Source organism: Rhineura floridana, chromosome 20 (assembly GCF_030035675.1).
Source record: "Rhineura floridana isolate rRhiFlo1 chromosome 20, rRhiFlo1.hap2, whole genome shotgun sequence".
Classification (NCBI taxonomy): domain Eukaryota; kingdom Metazoa; phylum Chordata; class Lepidosauria; order Squamata; family Rhineuridae; genus Rhineura; species Rhineura floridana.
Genome location: NC_084499.1, coordinates 6435642 through 6452533, shown reverse-complemented (window position 1 = coordinate 6452533; position 16892 = coordinate 6435642). Strand labels below are relative to the sequence as shown.

Below are 16892 nucleotides of genomic sequence, written 5' to 3'. Positions count from 1 at the left end.
GGCTGGTCATACCTGTCATGGGCATTAAGGGGGCTCAAACTGCGATTCAAACGGTGCTTCGTTCAAATGTCACCCACAGCCATGAATGCCCTACTGGCTGGCATTAGGCAAGCTGCTGTTTTCTCAGCCTGAGCTCTTGTGCCTGTCCTGCCCCCATTTGCTCGCTCTCCCCCTCTGTGTAATTATTTAATTTTTTTATTTTGCTTAATTTAGAAACAATCTACCCAGCCTTTTCATCAGGACGTAATGGCCCTACTGGATCAACCAAAGATTTATATAATCCAGCATCCTATTTCCCACCACAGTGGTCATCCAGAACATAAGAAGACCCCCACTGGGTCAGAGGAAAGGCCTGTCCCGCCCAGCATTCCTTTCTCATCCTGGGAGGGCAGATGCTATTCAAGAAACATGCTGCCTCTGATCCTAAAAAGGGCACACAGCCCTCAAGAATACACCATTAAAGCACATCCAACGTGCATGACTTCCCCCAGAGAATCCTGAGAACTGTGGTTTCTCCGCTACAAATTTCCAGCACCCTTAATAAACTAAGTGTGCTTTAAATGTATAGTGAACACCTGCCCCAAACTGTTTTATGCTCCACATAGTTCTCTACTGTCTACACTGATTGGCAGAGTCTCTCTCTGATTTCAGAGAAGGGACTAGTAGGCACTGCCAGCTTTATAATTGCAAGAATTTGTCCAGTCCCCTTTTAAAGCAGTTTAAGTTCTGGCCATCTCCGCATCTTGCGGCAGGGAGTTCCACAGTTTCCCTTTTGTCTGCCCTAGCTCTACTCTACTTTTATTGATTATTATCACTGATAAACCAAAAATCCAATGTTTAAAAAGTGGTTAGAGATTCAGCAAAACTTTTTGTTGTTTTTAATTATCAGGATAAATTCTGCGGACTCCAACCAGGCCCAGACAGCATAGCTAAAAATGATGGGAGTTGCAGTCTGAAACATCTAGGATTCACCAGCACAAGTCTACGGCGACCTACAGCGGAAACACTACGCTTCCGCCCACAGGAAAGATGGCGTCACGCTCTTCACGCCCGCCGAAGACACGTTTTACGCTACGCCGGGGTTCTGCGATAGGCCAGAGGTGAGGATGACGTCACACTGACAAAGGAAGGCGGCGACACCAAGCCGGCTTTTTGTTCAGTTTGAGGCGGGGACTGGAAGTAGAACATCCGGGGTGTCTCAGAAGAGGAGAGGAGAGAGCCTCATGCTACTTTTCCGGCCCTTCTGGAACCTCCTGAGCAGGAACATGAACTACCACGAAGAGGAACTGCGGGCCGCTGGGAAACGGGTGCTGGTAAGGTAGACGGGGTAACGAGAGAGACATCGGGGAGAAAAGGTCTCTTCCGGTTTGGGGCAAATGCTTCCGGGGGATGGGGAGATTCATTGGGCGGAGTCGAGATAAATTTTAACTAAGAGGTAAGGGGGAAATCGTTTCGTTCAATATTCGCTTCCGGTTCTGCATAAGAGAATCCTTCATATGCGGGGTAAGAGTGGCGGAAGTATATAGAGGGAAATGTTTAAAAAATAAATGAAAGCAGACTGGGCAGAACTCGGGGCTCCTGTTCAATCCAATGCTTTGAAATAACGTCCTTTACCAAAAAAGGTGATCGTGGATCCATCTTTGTCGCTAGAGGCCCAGGTGACCTCAGTGGCTAGGAGTGCCTTTTACCAGCTTCGTCTGGTAAGACAGCTGTGGCCGTTTCTGGACCGGGATAGCCTGACCACTGTTGTCCACGCACTGGTAACCTCCAGGGTGGATTACTGTAATGCGCTCTATGTGGGGCTGCCCTTGAGGTTGGTCCGGAAGCTGCAGCTGGTGCAAAATGCGGCAGCAAGACTGCTCACTGGGGCAAGGTATTCCCAACATGTCACCTTGCTACTGAAAGAATTGCTCTGGCTGCCCATTTGCTACCGGGCCAAATTCAGGGTTCTAGTTTTGGTGTACAAAGCCCTATACAGCTCGGGACCAGGATACCTGAAAGACCATCTTATCCCTTATATGCCCAGTCAATCACTGTGTTCTGCAGGTGAGGGCCTCCTGCAGATACCATCTTATCAGGAGGTCCGTTCTGCACAACATAGGAAGCGGACCTTTAGTGTTGTGGCACCTACCCTTTGGATTTCCCTCCCCTTAAATATTACACAGGCGCCAGCTCTGTTATCTTTTCGGCGCCAGGTAAAAACCTTCCTCTTCTCTCAGGCATTTTAACATTTTAATATTTAATATTTTTAACATTTTGATATTGATATCTTAAACTTGTTAACATCTTAATATTTCAATCAATTTAATACTTTTTTAACATTTAACATTTAGTATTGAGTTTTATAGTTGTTTATGTGTCTGATTAGGTTTATATATGTTTTAATTGTATATTGGATGTTTATCTGTTGTGAACCGCCCAGAGAGCTTCGGCTATGGGGCGGGATATAAATTCAATTAATAAATAAATAAAATAAATATTGAAGATTTTCCTCTTTCAACAAGCCTTTTAAGTTGAGCCCTTAACCCAGCCTGCATTTCTGTTGGCACTGCTTTTAAGATGAGTTTAAAGGTTTTTTTTAAAAGATGCTTTGTTTTTAAGATGTTTTATAGATTTTTTTTTTATTGTTATTTGCTGCCCTGGGCGCCTTCTGGAAGGAAGGGCAGGATATAAATTTACTTACTTAATTAATTAATTAATTAACAAAACAAACATTTCAAATGTTAAATAGATAAAATACCAAGGCTAATAGTTCCACAAAAGCTTACTCTGTAATAGTTTTTTTTAGTCTTTAAGGTGCCAGAAGATTCTTTGCTGTAACAGACCAACCAAGCTAGCCCTCTGAAGCAGGCCCTTCAGTTCCTAATAGCCCCAGCAAGTATGGCCAATAGCCTGGGGTGATTCAGCAATATGTGGAGGGCCAAAGGTCCTGCTCTGAGGAAAAAGAAAAACCCTGTTAGTTTACTTGGTAGAAAATAACTCGCCATTCACTGACAGTTTGAGATAGCCAACCTGTCTTTCTCCCTGTGTTATATACAAACATACTTATTACATGGATTAACAAAGCAGAGCTATCGAAGTCTTAAAGCAAAACGTTTCCATTTCTGCCTTCTTCACCCGCTCTGATGCAGATCAAAGGGTGCTGTAATAGCTGAGGTGGCAGTTACAGAATATTCAGAAGTGCAGCATCTACTGTAGCTGAGTGGTGTCAGGCACTCTTATCCTCCAGGTTGAGGCCATGTGGTGTGAATGTCTGGCTCTATAGGCCTGGCATATTTTCTTCTTTCTAGTGTTCTTAGACAGATGGCATGTCTGTTGCGATAACTGATAAATCAGAGAGACTGTGGTTATCTGACGTTTGCGGCCCTAGAGAAGTAGTTGGACTGCCATCAGCCCTAACCAGGGGTGATAGGAGTTCATAGAATCATATAATAGTAGAGTTGGAAGGAGCCTATAAGGCCATTGCATCCAACCCCCTGCTCAATGCAGGAATCCAGCTTAAAGCATACCCAGCAGGTGGCTGTTCAGCTGCCTCTGGAATGCCTCCAGGGTTGGAGTTGTAGTCAAGCAATATCAGGAGGGCCACAGGTTCCCCGTTTCTGGCCTAGTTTAAAGTCTCTCATCTTTGGCTGTTTGCCATCTTATCTTTCTGTGCATGCTGGGCCAGCTCGGCCTCCCACTTACAGCCCTTGATGGGTCTTGTCTGCAGGTAGCAGGACTGGGCAATCACGGTCTGTGTGGTACCCGCCATAGCGTGGGAATGGCTGTCCTTAATCACCTGGCTACCAAGCTGAGTGTGGCTGACCAGTGGAGAAAGAACCAGCAGTGCTGTGCGGATGTGGCATTTGCCAGTCTGGGGAACGTGGAACTGGTGCTGATGAAACCTCGCAGGTTCATGAACATCAATGGCCGCTGTGTAGCTGGTGCTGGTAAGAGAAAGTTTTTCTTCTTTTTCCTGATCTACAGAGCAGAGCTTGCCTCACACTCCTTCAGTAAACTGCGTGCAGACATGTGACTAATGGCACATGTTAGGAACTGCCATAAGTGGAGAGACACCCCTCCCCCAAGAATTCTGCCCCAGTGGTTCCTATTCCACCTAGCAGAGCAGAGATGAGGAACCTGCAGCCCTCCAAATATCATTGGACTACAACTCCCATCATCCCTGACCACTGGCCACGCTGGCTGGGGCTGATGGGAGCTGGAGACCAAACAAGATCTGGAGGGCCACAGGTTCCCTAGTTCTGCAGCAGAGAGTAGGACACCTTCGCTCCTAGGATGCTATATCAAACCCCTTCCCCACATGATAGCATTCTGGCCAGTGGCTTGTAGCAGAGCAAGCTGTGGCGCTGTGATCAAGGTGAGCCACCAAACTCAGGCAGGGGACTCGGAAGGCAGTTCTCAGAGCAGCAGATTGCTGGGGTCCTTCAAGCCCCAAGATCTGGCTGTCCAGCCAGCTGCCTTTCCCCCCCATAACTCTCCAGCCCCCTCATCTGCCTCCTCGCCTGTCTCCTCCATTGAAAATTAAGCGACACACTCTTTCCCCACCTCCTTTTGGTTTGGTGGGGAGGGGAGCGCCAGGGGAAACAAATGAGGAGGCAGGAGGTTCACTTCTCCTGCTTGTTCAGTCATCAGGGTAAGAAGGTGCTAGGCCAATTACCAGCTGGCAGAATGGAGAGTGAGTGTGTGTGAAAGTTTAGCAGCAGAGAGGAATGTGACACTCTTGAGCGGTGTACATGTGTGCACACCTGCCGACATGTGCCAATCTAGACCAAGCCTTCGGGGGGGGGTATGTTTAGGAGGAAGAACAGAGCTTCCCGCTCCCTACCTAAAATGTTCTCCTTTGCTCTGCAACAAAACAACGGTTTGATGTCTTTCTGCCCTCCAAAGACTGCAGCTCCATGGAGTTATTTTCTTTTATCCTGGCAACAACATTGTGGGGTGAGTGCAGATGAGAGAGTGCAGCTCAGCTCAAGGCCACTTGTTGAGCCTCGCGGCTGGGCTGGGATTTGAACCCCGGTCGTCTCACTTCAACATTGTAGTCCAGGTGTGAGGAACCTTTGGCCCTCCTAATGTTGCTTAATGAACTACAGCTCCCATCATCCCTGGCCCTTGACCGTGCTTGCTGGGGCTGATGGGAGTTGTAGTTCAGCAACATCCGGAGGGCTCAAAGGTTCCCCACTCCTGCGCTAGTCAGTCTCCCACATTTGCTCCTTTACACTGCAATCCAATACATGAGAGATGGGCAACCTGTGACCTCCAGATGTTGGACTACAACTCTCACCTTCCCTCACCATTGGCCAGGTTTGCTGGGGCTGATGGGAACTGGAGTCTAACAATATCTAGAGGGCCTCCAGATTCCCATCCCTCTTCTCTGCCAATGGGTCCACAGTTGTGCTGTTCTTATTCTGCCCAGTAGAGGGCGAGCCAGCCCCTTTTCTGTGATGCCAAGAGATTGGCGCTTACCAGTCATTATCTTCGTATCTGAAAGTGCCACTTAGTCAGCCTTGGAAGAGATTCGCTCACATACAGGAAAAAGTGGGATTTGAGAGGTGGCATCTCGGAGGTTCTGTCCCCTCCCTCTGCTGTTTGATCACCAACATTAGGCAGAGCGTTCTATAATCCCTAGCAAGTCTCGCCTCCCAGGCCTCTCCTGCTTGGTGCTTCCGAACTGCATCGCGACTGTTTGCGGCAGAGTAGAACTGCAGGGTCCCCTTCTGAGTGCACCTCCTGAAGCTTTTTTCCCTCTGTTTTCCAGCGGAAATGTTCCACCTTGGCCCTGAGGATATTTACCTGGTTCACGATGACCTGGACAAGCCCTTGGGGAAGGTCGCACTCAAGCTGGGAGGCAGCGCAAGGTACCGCCCCATGACTGTGGGATTCCTCATGTACAAAGTCCTTTCGAATTCTTTCCTGATTTAATTCAAAGGGGAAGAGAGAGATGAGACCAACGGAGCGAGGCGAGGAAAGGAGGATATTGCTTTCTGAATGGGGGAAGGTTGCTGGACTCCCACTCCCATCACCCCCCCAGGCAGCATGGCAAAGGGACAGGGATGATGAACTCCAGCAACATTGGGAGGAGCACACATGCTCTGCACCTGAAGTAGAGGATTGAGGACCAATACGAATAAACTCCTGCCTGTCCTTACTCCTTGTAGCAGGAGAGGCTGTAGTTCAGTGGCAGAGCACCCGCTTTGCATGCCTCAGGCTCAGGGCTCAGATCCCATCAGATCTAGTGAAAAAGATCTCCGATGGCAAGGTCAAGAGAGACCTCTGTCCAAGAGCTCGGGGAGCTACTGCCACTTAAAGGCAACCGCCTTAAGACGAGATGGATCATACCTCAGCTGGTCAAGCACAAGCTTTGCATGTGGAAGGGCCCAGAACTTGATCTCATACGAAGGCTGGGAAAGGCTGTGGCAGATGTTGGGAGAGTTATTGGCAGCCAGTCCTGGGCAAGATGGGTTGATAGCCTGACTTGATATTAAGGCAGCTTCGTAGCAATGAAGGCTTCCAAATCTCATATTCCACTTTAATTTGATAAATTAATTGATTGCAATCTAAAGAAATCTCCACCACCCACTTCCTTTTGGAATGTGTAATTATTTTGGTTTCTGTAGTTCTTACTAAGGAGCCAAAACATTTATTGATTGATTGATTGATTGATTGCACTTGTATACCGCCCCATAACCGAAGCTCTCTGGGCGGTTTACAGCAATCAAAAACATTAAAACAAATACACAGTTTAAAAACATATTTTAAAAACAATTTAAAACACAATTTTAAAATTCAAAACAATATAAAAACAATTTAAAAACACATGCTAAAATGCCTGGGAGAAGAGGAAAGTCTTGACCTGGCGTCGAAAAGATAACAGTGTTGGCGCCAGGCACACCTCGTCAGAAAGATCATTCCATAATTTGGGGGCCACCACTGAGAAGGCCCTCTCCCTTGTTGCCATTCTCCGAGCTTCCCTCGGAGTAGGCCCCCGGAGGAGGGCCTTTGATCATGAACGTAGTGTACGGGTGGGTTCGTATCGGGAGAGGTGTTCCATCAGGTATTGTGGTCCCAAGCCATGTAAGGCTTTATAGGTCAATACCAGCACCTTGAATCGAGCACGGAAACATAAAGGCAGCCAGTGCAACCAGGCCAGAATCGGTTTTATATGTTCGGACCGTCTGGTCCCTGTTACCAGTCTGGCCGCTGCATTTTGCACAAGCTGCAGTTTCCAAACCGTCTTCAAAGGCAGCCCCACGTAGAGTGCATTGCAGTAATCTAATTTAGAGGTTACCAGAGCATGGACAACTGAAGCCAGGTTATCCCTGTCCAGATAGGGAGTAGTTGGGCCACCAACTGAAGTTGGTAGAAGGCACTCCGTGCCACTGAGGCTACCTGAGCCTCAAGTGACAGAGATGGTTCTAGGAGAACCCCCAAGCTACAAATCTGCTCCTTCAGGGGGAGTGCAACCCCATCCAGGACAGGTTGGACATCCACCGTCCGGTCAGAAGAACCACTCACTTAACAGCATCTCAGTCTTGTCTGGATTGAGCCTCAGTTTATTAGCCCTCATCCAGTCCATTGTCGCAGCCAGGCACCGGTTCAGCACATTGACAGCCTCACCTGAAGAGGATGAAAAGGAGAAACAGAGCTGCGTGTCATCAGCATACTGATGGCAACGCACTCCAAAGCTCCGGATGACCGCACCCAACGGTTTCATGTAGATGTTGAACAGCATGGGGGACAGAACTGACCCCTGCGGAACCCCATACTGGAGAGTCCAGGGTGCCTAGCAATGTTCCCCAAGCAGCACCTTCTGGAGGTGACCCGCCAAGTAGGAGCGGAACCACCGCCATGCAGTTCCTCCCACTCCCAACTCAGCCAGTCTTTCCAGAAGGATACCATGGACGATGGAACCGAAAGCCACTGAGAGGTCAGGAAGAATCAACAGAGTCACACTCCCCCTGTCTCTCTCCCAACAAAGGTTATCATACAGGGCAACCAAGACTGTTTCCATGCCAAAACCAGGCCTGAAACCCGACTGAAATGGATCCAGATAATCGGTCTCATCCAAGAGTGTCTGGAGCTGGCCTTTAATTCTAATTTAATTCTCTTGTATTATTCTTTGGAATTAAGAACAACCACTGGGGCTCAAATTTTGACTGGAGGAGCAGCAAAGGGGGAAGGGGATCATCCCTGCTCGTCTCTCCACTGTCTTCCAGATGCAAATTGCTCTCACAGGCACTGAAGCTTTCTTGGGGAGAGAGACAGAGAGAGAGAGTGTGTGTGTGTGTGTATGTATGTATGCGTGCATACACCTTACATATTCATGTATGTATCAAAATCAAAGCCCCTGGTGACTTTTTTCAGTAAAAATAAACAGTGAAGTATCTCATAGAAGATGAGGAAACTGTGGCCCTCTAGGTGCACTACATCATCCCTGACCATTGATGATGCTGGCTGGAGCTGAGGGGAGTTGGAGTCCTAGCAACATCTGGAGGGCCACAGGGTCACCCCCCCCTAAGCATAGTATGATTATAATAGAGCAGTTAGGATCCTCAAGCATGCATTACAATCTGAGCATTGCAATTAAGCGTTAATGAAATTACAATACCCGCACACTGTATTCTCATCCCCACTCCCTCCATCCTTATCTGTGACAGGAAGGGCGGTTGTTCCTGCAGTGGTAGCTTGTGCCCGTTGGGACTGGTAGGGCAGAAGGTTTGGGAGACCAACAGGGGGTGGAGCCAGTGAGCCAGCTAATTAAATTTTGCCCCCATACTTCTCCCCCGTGAGTTCTGCAAGGACCACATGGAGTCTAACCTGACAGGCAAGACTGGTTGTAAATAAGAAGGCAGGCCAGTGATGGCCTAAGAGCAGGCTGAGGTTGGTGGGATTATGCCCCATTTGCCCTAATGGACCAGCTTCCACTGTTTGTTCCGGACAAGAGATTCTGTGCCTTCGCAGCCACAGGACAAGGCAGAAATTATCCCAAGGCGCAGTATCTCAGTGCAGCTTCTTTGGACAAGGAGAGGCACTGAAGCTGCACCTGTTGAATTTGTGCCCTCTGTGATGGCTGGTTCAAGGCACAGGACCTCTCTTCAGAAAAAGACTACGACTATCATTCCTGAACAGCCTGATCAGCATTTCTAGAAAGCTCTAGTGGCCCTGGCCAGAAGGATGAGCTGCTGATTTGCGAAGTTGTATTATTCGGTCTAGCCAACCAGCAAGTCGTCCAGACAAGCAATCTGGATGGCTGAGTAAATGGTTTCTTGGCCTGTCTTAGGAGCAGGATTCCTTTCTTGAGAGACTGACAGGAGACTTGGATCCCTTGTCTCTTTCCTTTCCTTTCAGAGGTCATAACGGAGTCCGTTCCTGCTGCGACTCTCTGCGCTCTGACGTGAGTTGCCATTTGTCCTGCCTAAGAGAACCAATCTCCATTTACTGCCAAACATGAGTCCTTGGTGGCCATCCAAGGATTGGATTTTCACATATTAGCAGCCGTGTATGTCTGGAGCTGGGCTTATGCTGGGCAAGAACCCTCCCTTCCCCTCGTCTTGTTTCACACTTGGTCCTGGGCCAGGGAGGAGGTTACTTCAATTGGAAGCAGATGGCTGGCCACAAGCCCAGGACGCCAACTTACAAACAAATGGATCTCCAAACTCGTATGTAGTCAAAATTGCTATCCAGCCACAAGACAAAGCGGAGGAGACTTTGCAAGCTTGCAAAATCCACAGAGTCACTGCAGAACTCCAGCCTAATCTCTCGACCCACCAAAAGTTGATCTAATTATTTAGGTCCATTTGGTCTAGTCAACTACCTTTTTAATAGAAAAACAGTCCCCAGAACAAACAAATGGGTGAATTCTTTCCTATTCCTGTCAAAGTACAAAAATCCCATGTGTAATTAGCCCTTTATTGGGCTGTACTGATTTTTTTTAAAAAAGGTAGAATGAACTCAGGACTGTTGCATTCGCCTCAAAAGCTGTTGCTTCTAAGACTGGCCGGTTGTGGAATTTTTTTTGACTGACTTGATTGGCTTTCTCAGGGATGTAATCGCTTCAATGTCTGTTTCAGTTTTTTTCAAACTTGCATATGGGATTTGTATCCCTTTTTCTTGGCCGTAAATGACTTGCAAACAAAACATCATTAAGATAACCCAATGATAGGATCCAGATTATGATTTTTTCCCCAGTTCACGGATTTCTATGTGAAAAGTTAGGAATGACATCACTTACGTCCCATTAAATGCGATGCAACTAAATCACAACCAGCTTTATCTGAATCAAATCCTGTGAACATTGTTTTAAAAATGAATGAAAGCAACAAAGTGCAACAGCATCTGAAAATTAAACGAAAAGATTTCAAATCTTTGCTGCCCTGGGCTCCTGCTGGAAGGAAGGGATGGGTTTAAATAAAATAAATAAATAAATACTTGTTGAAAGCTTGAGATAATAAGGCTTTTCCTTGCACCTGAAGAAAGCAGTAACAAAGGTGTCCTGTGGATATAGCAGCAGAGAAAGTTCCCCAATACAGAAGGCCCTTTCTCCAGTGGGATGCCATCTCGCACAACTCTCTTGGTGGTCCCCTAGCATCCAGCAGAGAACCACCATGATCTGGAAGCCAGTTTAGATTGGATTACTAATCCTCATTATTTCCAGTGTGTATGTAGCCAAAATGACTTAGAAGCATAGAATAGTAGAGTTGGAAGGGGTCTATAAGGCCATCTAGTCCAACCCCCTTCTCAATGCAGGAATCCAGATCAAAGCCTTCCCGACAGATGGCTGTCCAACTGCCTCTTGAATGCCTCCAGTGTCAGAGAGCCCACTACCTCTCTAGGTAATTGGTTCTATTGTCGTATGGCTCTAACAGTTAGGATATTTTTCCTGATGTTCAGTGGAAATCTGGATTCCTGCAACTTGAGCCCATTATTCCGTGTCCTGCACTCTGGGACGATCGAGAAGAGATCCCGGCTCTCCTCTGTGTGACAACCTTTCATGTACTTCATAGAATAGTAGAGTTGGAAGGGGCCTATACGGCCATCGAGTGCAACCCCCTGCTCAATGCAGGAATCCAGATGAAAGCCTTCCCGACAGATGGCTGTCCAGCTGCCTCTTGAATGCCTCCAGTGTCGGAGAGCCCACTACCTCTCTAGCTAATTGGTTCCATTGTCGTATGGGTCTTACAGTTAGGAAATTTTTCCTGATGTCCAGTCAAAACCTGGCTTCCTGCAACTTGAGCCCATTATTCCGTGTCCTGCACTCGAAGAGGACTTGCAGAAGAGGGGATAGTCTATATAATTGGGGAACAATCCCTGAAGAGCCTTTAGGGAGAACAGAAGAGGAGCCTGGGCTGCTGGGTCAGGCCAAAGGCCCACCAATTCCAACTTCCTGTTCTCACTCTGGCCAAGCAGATGCCACAACAGGAAGCCCCCCAAGCCGCATCCGAGCGCAACAGCACTCTTCTCGCCTGCGATTCCTGGCACGCTGCCTCTGACCGGCCTCATTGGGGTCCCAAAACACCCCAGTGTGGAGTGAGTGTGCTCGGTGGCCACAAACGGCTGGCTGATTGCAAGGGAGGGAAGGCAGAAAACCAGGTGCAAGGAGGAGAGGAACGGAGTATTGTCGGGGAAGGAAGTGAACGGGAATTCACACTGCAACTCTTTGTTGCAGGCCCCGCTTCTTAGTTTATTAGTTGACTTGACTAGCTTTAAATAATTAGATCAACTTCTTTTGTAGTGCGTTAATATGGCTGGAGACATCTCACAGTGGGGTGAGGGTGATGTTAATCGAGAGTCTGGCTACTTCTTTGGGTGCAGAGTTTGGCATTTAGGATCCGGCGGGGGTTTTGGCTGGCCATCCTACTGCTTCCTGCTCCATCTCCTTTATCATCTGCCCCTCTCTGGATCCAGCCTGCCCTTAATACCCTTCAGTCTCCTCTGACCAACACATCCTCAGCCACTGAGCTCCCCGTCCAAGGGATGGCTCAAGACATCGTACCACCTGAGGTGGAAAGGCCCCCTTGGGCCTCTCCCGCCCTGCCTCTCAGGATGCACACACCTGGCCTTCTCCCAAGCTGGTAGCAACAATGGATCTGCAAGCACACTGTGGAAGGCTCTTGTTTGCACTGTGCCTCCCTCTCATCATCATGTACTCCAGAGGTGGGGGAGCCTCTGGCCCTCCAGATGGAAATTGGAGTCCAATAATTCCCATCAGCCCCAGCCAGCATGGCCGGCTACCCCTTTTGAAGCCCAAAGCATGACGCTTTACAGAAGCGTGTAAAGGCCCATGTGTGAGATTGCTTGCTGAGCTGAGCTGTAAAAAAAACCCCAAGAACAACTTATAATCATCATCAAATGAATTGTTACCAATTTGCTACCCTTTACTTGCACCTAAAATCAGTCACTTCAGTCTTGCCCCTACCCCGGCCATGGTCAGCTCTGAGCAGACGCATGTACACACTCTGCTTATTGTGGCTACAGGAAATTGTAAGCCTGGGGCCTGTTTGCATTGGAAACCTCTGAGCTGAAGTGTAGGGAGAGCGAAAGTCCAACTCGCCCACCCCAAGAGCTGGCCGACCAATAAAGATACCCCCTGGCCCCCTTTGTGCTGCCCGGGAGAGAGAGAAATAAGAGTACGTTGGGAAGAGAAGGGGTGTCTCTTTTTAGAGCCACACACCAGAGCTAGGCATGGCTGAGAGAGACAGCAGCTCCTCGCACTCGGGTCTCGCACTCGCACTCTTGTTGGAAAAGATGTGGAGGAAAGGGACTTGGCATAGTAAGAGCCCTGGTGGATCTGGCCAAAGGGGGCCCACCTAGTCCAGCATCCTATGCTCACAGTAGCCACCCAGCCTCTTCTGGGAAGCCCACAACCAGGACCTGAGCACAACAGCATTGTCCGCACCTGCAGTTTCCAGCAGCTGGTAGGCAGAGGCACATGCCTCTATCCAAGGAGGGAGAACATGGCCACTGAGGCTAGTAGCCAGTGATAGCCCTTTCCTCCATGAATTTGTGTAATGCTCTTTTAATGCCATCCAAGTTGGTGGCCATCACTGACTCTGGTGGGAGCAAATTCCGTACGCTGCGTGACGTGTATTCTTTTGTCTGTCCTGAATCGTCCAATGTTCACCTTCATCTGATGGCTCGGTTGGGTTCAAGTATTACGAGAGAGGGAGACCTGTCTACTGTCTCTGTACAATGCATAGTCTTATACCTTCTATCATGTCCCCCCCCCCATACCCACTTGCAAGTGAAGGTGCGGCAGAGTGAACCAAGACGGTCAGCTGATCCACTCAAACCGTAAGAATGCTGGGTAAGAATTGTGTCACTTCTGGTCATGCTACCTCGGTGCAGACATGGCAGCAAACTATGGTTAAGGAAGATTAACCATGCTTTGACAGAATGTCTGAATTTACCCAAAAAAACCACCAATCAGCCATGATTTACAGTCAGATGGAAAACCAGCATTGGGAGCCATGATTTGAAACGCGCAAACCAGAGTTTGAGGTGATGTCTGACTTGACCAACAATCATTAAGGCAATTGCTCCGCCTCAGAACCAGAAAGACCAGACGGCCCAGCAGATGGGAAATGAAAACAGGTACACTGTTTTAAACTCTAGTTGCACCTTTGGAGGCTATAGCCATGGTTTAGGTGCTGAGAACTTGGGTTAGGGCAAACCACGCTTTAGTGTGTCTGAAATGAACTATTGTTGGTTCCAACCTTGTAATAAATGCTAAGCGCCACATCAGTAATTCAAATGTATGTAGATGCAGAATGAAACCTGTTCTAACCCCCCTCTTTTTTTTATCTCTCCCCCCCCCCACCGCTTCAGCATATGGTCCGACTCAGGATAGGCATTGGCCGCCCAGTGGGGGAAGTCGCTGTGGACCGCTACGTGCTGGGCAGGTTCACCAGGGCTGAACAAGAGCTGTTACCGCCAGTCTTTGAGCAGGCAGTCGCAATCCTGCTCGGACACATCCAGCAGAGAGCCGGCACCCCGGATACCCCCGCTACCTCTGGGGAACCAGTCAAGGGCCCTCTTGAGACAGAGGGTGCGTAGCGGGATTTAAAGCTTTCGGCACTTACGAGCCTGTGTCCACAGAAAGCAAGTCGTTTGGGGGCCTTCTGTTGACAGGACAGAGTTTGTGGGGAATGGGCCTGGGCACGCGTGCTGTTAGCAGGTCTGAGAATGACTGGGGTGTGAGATGGGCAGGGAATGCCCAAGAGTACTGCTGGATAGCGAGTGGGATTGTGACCCCCCAGAGCTAAGCAAATGGGGACAGAAGTTGTCAGAGGAAGAGGGAGCTTAAGGCTGTGGCTATCCCATGCACCAGCGAGCTTACCCTGCATTAGCATAATCAGTTGATATGTGAAACTCCCCCAGATTGCGGCTATCATACAAAACAGTGTTCCTAGCCCTTATGAAAGTTACGCTTGAAAATATGTCGGCAGTACCTTGTTGCCATCTCTGATGGGTTTGGAGGGCGGGGGCTTCCGCGCTTTGCTTAGTTCCTTGTCTCTCTGTGACGGAAGAACAAATTGTGCAAAATAGGAAAATGCACGTTGACTTTGCATAATTTATTCATTTCCCCCCCTCAGGACATCAAGTCAGGGTGGGAGTGATCTGTTTGTGGCACTGAAGCCCACTGCTTAATATTCCGGAGGTAGTCATGGGGTAGGGGGGATGGTTTCCTAAGCGTTGCCTTTCCGAAACCTGACCGTTGATTAAAGTGGAGGATTCCTGTCCTTGCCCACTCTCCTCTGTGCTGTTTTGGGTAACGATAGCATTTTACAACAGTTTAAGATTCAACTTAAAATCGCAAGGAAGTTGGCCGCGGGCTCTCTCTAAGACAGTGATGGGGAACCTCAGGCCAAGGCCACAAAGGCAGCCCCCCCCCCTCGGCCTCTCTCTCTCTAGCCCTTGGGACGCCCTCCCCAGCCTCACTCCCTCTCCTCAGGCCATTGGCTCTGTTTTTGCCTGGCCGGAACGCATCCCTGAACTCTGATAAATGCGTCTTCCTTTCCTTGGTGGAAGATGAAGAGTGTGTGTGCAAAGCCCGCAGCCCAGTGTGCAACGGTCAAATTCACATTCATTGCTCCACCGGTTTTTGCTTCTGGCCCCTGGCAACTGGCCCTAGGAAGGTGGCCCTCGGTTCCCCACATCTGTCCTAAGGCTTCAGGGAACTGAGCTCAAGGGTGGCTGCTGTCCACTGGATCCGAACGTTGTAGGCTCAGTACACCTGTGGAACTAAAGCTGGCTTTGTTAAGGGCAGAGGCAGCTGTCTAAGCTGTGGGCAGAGTCACAGGAGCTGGCCCTGTGGCCCCCCATGTCTTTCCTGGATTGGGGCTAGGCGGGGCGAAGCCAAGTGCAGGCAGCAAAACAGGAATAAGGGTATTGGGTACGAATTGGTGACTGGAAGCCCATTAGGACCCAAACCTGGCTCCCTAGTGCCAGATGTTGTTGGACCTGACCTCTCCCATCCTCCCTGACCCCTGGCCATGCTGGCTGGTCAGTGGGTGCCATCTTACACACCTCACAGGGTTCCTATGAGGATAAGATGGCGGGGTAACTCTGTCCGTGTGTTCAGCCCTCAGTTCTTTGGATGAAAGTTGGGATATGATTGGGAGAAGGAGGAACCATTAGCGCAGATCAAGCTGCTCTTACAGACATATATACAGGGGCCAGTTCAAGAGTAGGCAACCCTATTGGATTATAGCCAACTAAATTCTGCTCAACAGTAAGCCCCTTGAAATTAATACACCTTGGGTGGAAATGTCCATCAATTTCAGTGGGTCCCCTCTGAATAGGATTCGCATTGGATACAAACCACCGCGCACTGAGGGAAGGAGGGAAGGAGAAGAGACCCCCTTTCTCCTCTTTTTCTCAAGGCACGGTGCAGCTGTGCTTACATGTCTCAGATCTCCCAGCCTTGCAATTCCCAAACTCTGGCATGAGAAAAAATGGCATCTTAGTGAACTCCATTAAAAAGCTTTTGGGGAACTTCAAACGTGCTCAGCCACAGAAAAGACTGCCCATTCGTGCCCAAACTGGGAAGGTGTGCAAAAGCCACAGCACGAGGTGTGTGTGTGTGTGGGGGGGAATGATACCTCTGAGGTGGGTAATTGCTTGTTTGTTTATAATTGAGCTGTAAGCTGCATTATGGCTGAAGAGCATGCTTGTTTTGCTTTAAATAAATAAAACTGTTTCCCCGCACTTCTAAAAATGTAAACCTTTTATGCTATAAGGGTTGAAGTGTGCCTCCCATTTTAATTCATAAAAGACACAAAACAAAGGGGTACCTCAGGTACCGGAAGGGTTGGGTGTGTCCCATCCTAGCTGCATTCCACCTCCCCAAAGTCCTGTTGCTGTACAAGGGCAGTAGGGCGGCCATCCCCAAGGGAATGCAGCCAGCCTAGGAATTTGGTTTGCCATTCATACCAGAGGGCAGCTGCACCTCCTGCTTTACTTGCTTCCCATTGCTGGCTCAAAACACGCTCTGTGGCTCCGTAACGGTTTTATCAGGCAGTTTTGTGCAGGCAGATCCATTTTTAAAAAAGAAAACAAAGTTCTCCGGATCCTACCCTGAATGCTCATTATCTCTTGAGTCAAGACAAAATGATCACCATCATAAAGGTTGGCTCTGTCTCCTTTCCCTAATTCCCAGTCAGTTGCTATGCGTCAAGCTGAGCCGCTGCTGCCGGCAGGCTCCGTTCCTCAGGAGGGACTTCTTCCTCTTCTGGCTTGACCTCTTCCTCTTTCACCTCTGTTTTCCAGGCCGCTATTAGAGGCTACGGGACAGGGAAAAGGAGCAAGCATTCAGTACAGATACTACTTCTGTACCCCTCAGATTTTCACAGATGAAAACAGGGATAGCTTGAACTCGTAAGAACAGGGCTGGCCCA

The 16892-nt window shown here is 48.8% G+C and overlaps 2 protein-coding genes across 5 annotated transcripts in view; one reads left to right on the top strand and one right to left on the bottom strand.

Annotated features, from left to right (window-relative positions):
• Positions 1–902: 902 nt before the first annotated feature.
• Positions 903–14735, top strand: PTRH1 (peptidyl-tRNA hydrolase 1 homolog). Its single transcript, XM_061604482.1, has 5 exons — positions 903–1313; positions 3710–3929; positions 5756–5855; positions 9346–9391; positions 13822–14735. Exons 1-5 carry the CDS (start codon positions 1224–1226, stop codon positions 14047–14049), a joined length of 684 nt encoding a protein of 227 aa, XP_061460466.1. The 5' UTR covers positions 903–1223; the 3' UTR covers positions 14050–14735.
• Positions 14611–16892, bottom strand: part of CFAP157 (cilia and flagella associated protein 157) — a 25296-nt gene continuing 23014 nt past the window's right edge. For all 4 annotated transcript variants that reach the window (XM_061604478.1, XM_061604479.1, XM_061604481.1 and 1 more), the window contains exon 9: positions 14611–16778. In XM_061604478.1, the coding sequence (XP_061460462.1) occupies positions 16662–16778 (117 nt within the window). In that variant the 3' untranslated portion in view covers positions 14611–16661. The remainder of the gene's footprint in view (positions 16779–16892) is intronic.